We start from the raw sequence: 2,670 nt of genomic DNA, 5'->3' as shown, positions 1-2,670 counted from the left end.
GCACTCTGCGCCTCGCGTAGTTCCGGTGGCGACTGCGGAGCATGGCGGTGAGCGGTGTGGAGAAGACGCGCGGGTGGCTGGGCGTTGCACTGTTGGTGGCCCTCCGTGACCCTCGTGCTGCTCCCCTTTCTCCAGGCCCTAGGACATCTTGCCGGGGAGGCAGCGGCGGCCCCAGGCCCGGGTACTCCCTGCGCGTCCCGCAGACACCGGCTTCCCGGCGTGGTTTCCAGCATCCGGAATCCCTCCACTGTCTGTCTCTGCGCAGGGCAACCCACGAGCAGTAACGCCGACACCAGAGCGCACCCGTTAGGCGATGAAAGCAGTGCAGCCTCGAAAAAACGAAAGAATAAGAAGAAAACCCGGAACAGGGCCTCTGTGGCAAATGGAGGGGAGAAGGCCCCAGAGAAACCCGCCCCAGAAGAAGTTCCCTTAAGCGCGGAGGCCCAGGCAAGGGCGGGCATCAGTCAGGAAGGGTGGAATCCCCGGGTGCGAATCCACGGGCACATGTGATCTGGGGTCCGCGGAGTTAAGGCGGGGAGGGGGATGGGATGGTGCCAGGCGCTGTGTTGTGTCCCAGTGGCCTCTCACAGCCACTTCCCCAAATCCGTCACAGGCGCAGCATTTGGCCCAGGAATTGGCTTGGTGTGTGGAACAACTGGAGCTTGGCCTCAAGAGGCAGAAACCCACCCCGAAACAGAGTAAGGGACCTTTCTATAGAGTTGGGGAATGTGAACAGTGGCACCGCCTGGCCTGCAGGTGCTGGCAGAGGATGAAGTTGTTTCCTTTGCGGTGGGGCGGTAGGAGGTCAGTAGTCGTTTGTTTTCATTCTCAGGTTTTCACTAGTCGTTTGTTTTTATTCGCAGAAGAGCAGGCTATTGGAGCAATCCGAACCCTGCGCAGCAAAAGAACGCCCCTGCCCCGGAAGAGGCAGTTGATGCACTCCTTGTTTGGAGACTATAGGGCTCAGATGGAAGCCGAATGGCGTGAGGCCCTGCGGGCTCTCAGATCTGGTGAGGAGCTAGCAACTGGTTGATTCAGGAAGGCCTAATTTAAGGAGGAAGTGCCTAGGGGATGAAAGGAAGAAGGCCCAGAGCAACAAGGCTGGTGGGGGAAGGAGATGAGCTCAGGGAAGCCTGAGGGAACAGGGAAAGAGCACGTGGACCTGTCTCTCCTTTCCCCAGCACTGAACCTGGGAAGCAGTGGGGAGGTCATGGGGGGAGCGGGAAAGAGTGTGGTCCTATGTTGGTCCTGCTCCTGGCTTGGGGAAAGCTGCCTCATGTCTTTGTGTCTTGGCTTTCTCTACTGGCAATGAAGCCATATCCCATAACAGTTTGAGTGCAATTCCTGGAGCCAGATGAGCTAGGTTCAAATCCTGAATCTACTACATAGCAGTACTAACACCTTTTGTAAACTACTGAACCTCTCTAAATGGGGGGTGATAGTAATATCAACCTTACAAATTTGAGGAATTAATTTATTCAAAGTGGTTAGAATTGTATGGGCAAACATAACTGTACAGGTAATGTTAGCTGTTGTTATTCAGTTCTCATATATGCTGCTTCTCTCCCCTGACAGCTGCTTATTTAGCCCAGGTGCAGCCTGTAGATGGAGCCACCAGAAAGAAGAGCCGAAGGGTCTGCAGGCCTCGCCCTATGGGGAGAACCAAAGCCACTCTGGACACTCCTGATGAAGAGTTTAGGTTCAATTTCTTTTAGCTTCTCCCCCAGCCTGGAACATTCCCCCTCCCTTGGGGTGGTGTAGGGGTTTGTTTTGAGTGCAGAGCCTTTCCAGGACTTCTGTTGGCAGAGAACCCTGAGATTGGTCTGTCCCTGCCTGGTCCAAGGATTTGGAGCTGTTGTGAAGGTGTGAGACCATCAGATAGGCAAAAGACCCCATTTGTTTTCTGATGAAATATTCTCTCTTTCAGAACAGAGAGAGAGAGGTGCATTTAGAAAATATACAATAAATTGAAGTGGCTGTTTGAAGTATTATAGAAAGAATATTGTACTCAGTCTTTAGGATTAGATTAAGTGGCTGTTGGTAACAAAGATTAGTGGAGAAGGTATGTAATTATACACTGTTTTTCACTTTTGAAAGGAATCCCTGTCAAATGGTTTAGTGCTTAATGCTGTTATGTCACATTGCCCTAGTCTCTGTTTTTGATAAAATTGGATAATAAGTGAAAGAGTGTGCTGACCACCTGTGTTAGAGGAAGTACAGAAGATGGCAGGGGTCTGGTTCCCTGGGTCCAGTCCCTTGCCTGGGTCCTTTGTCCATGTTGCCTTCATTCCTGAGCAGGTATCATCCTCAGGGAACCAGCATGGCACCCACCAGGCATGGCTCTCTTCTTAGGAGGAAGGAGCTTCTTGCCCTAACAGTTCTGGCCTGAGACGTGGAATGAGCCTCGGCAGACTTCTTGTCTAAATGTTGGCCATGTCAATCTCAGGCCCTCTGTTCCATATAACTGGGAATCTCCAGGTGACCTAATCCTCGTTGGTGGCTTGATGTTTGCTGGTATCTTCCAAACTCGGTTTCCAGACTCGACTGATACCTGGAGCCCAGCTGCCTACTCAGCATTTCCACTTGGGTGTTTCATAGGCATTTCAAACTTGACGTGTTTAAGACACTTGATTAGGCTCCGGTTTCCCTTTGGTGAAGGGGTGGCCTGCC

The 2,670-nt window shown here is 52.1% G+C and overlaps 1 protein-coding gene across 2 annotated transcripts; it reads left to right on the top strand.

Annotated features, from left to right (window-relative positions):
• On the top strand, positions 1-1,990 carry LOC105508949 (chromosome unknown open reading frame, human C8orf33). 2 transcript variants are annotated; one of them, XM_011937980.1, is made up of 5 exons: positions 1-47; positions 136-447; positions 614-698; positions 864-1,010; positions 1,576-1,990. In XM_011937980.1, exons 1-5 carry the CDS (start codon positions 42-44, stop codon positions 1,713-1,715), a joined length of 690 nt encoding a protein of 229 aa, XP_011793370.1. In that variant the 5' UTR covers positions 1-41; the 3' UTR covers positions 1,716-1,990. The 2 variants fall into 2 exon arrangements, with proteins under 2 accessions (XP_011793370.1, XP_011793371.1); XM_011937981.1 differs by having other exon boundaries at positions 3-47; positions 867-1,010.
• The last annotated feature ends 680 nt before the right edge of the window (positions 1,991-2,670 follow it).

This window comes from Colobus angolensis, unplaced genomic scaffold (genome assembly GCF_000951035.1).
Source record: "Colobus angolensis palliatus isolate OR3802 unplaced genomic scaffold, Cang.pa_1.0 Scaffold17, whole genome shotgun sequence".
Lineage (NCBI taxonomy): Eukaryota > Metazoa > Chordata > Mammalia > Primates > Cercopithecidae > Colobus > Colobus angolensis.
The sequence above is the reverse complement of the archived record's forward strand: the minus strand, read 5'-3'. Positions and strand labels throughout refer to the sequence as shown.

Excerpts from the sequence above, each read along its gene's own strand:
- LOC105508949 (XM_011937980.1), top strand. Across the intron at positions 448-613 it reads CCTTAAGCGCGGAGGCCCAG|GCGCAGCATTTGGCCCAGGA; the intron begins GCAAGGGCGGGC and ends AATCCGTCACAG. Across the intron at positions 699-863 it reads GAAACCCACCCCGAAACAGA|AAGAGCAGGCTATTGGAGCA; the intron begins GTAAGGGACCTT and ends TTTTATTCGCAG.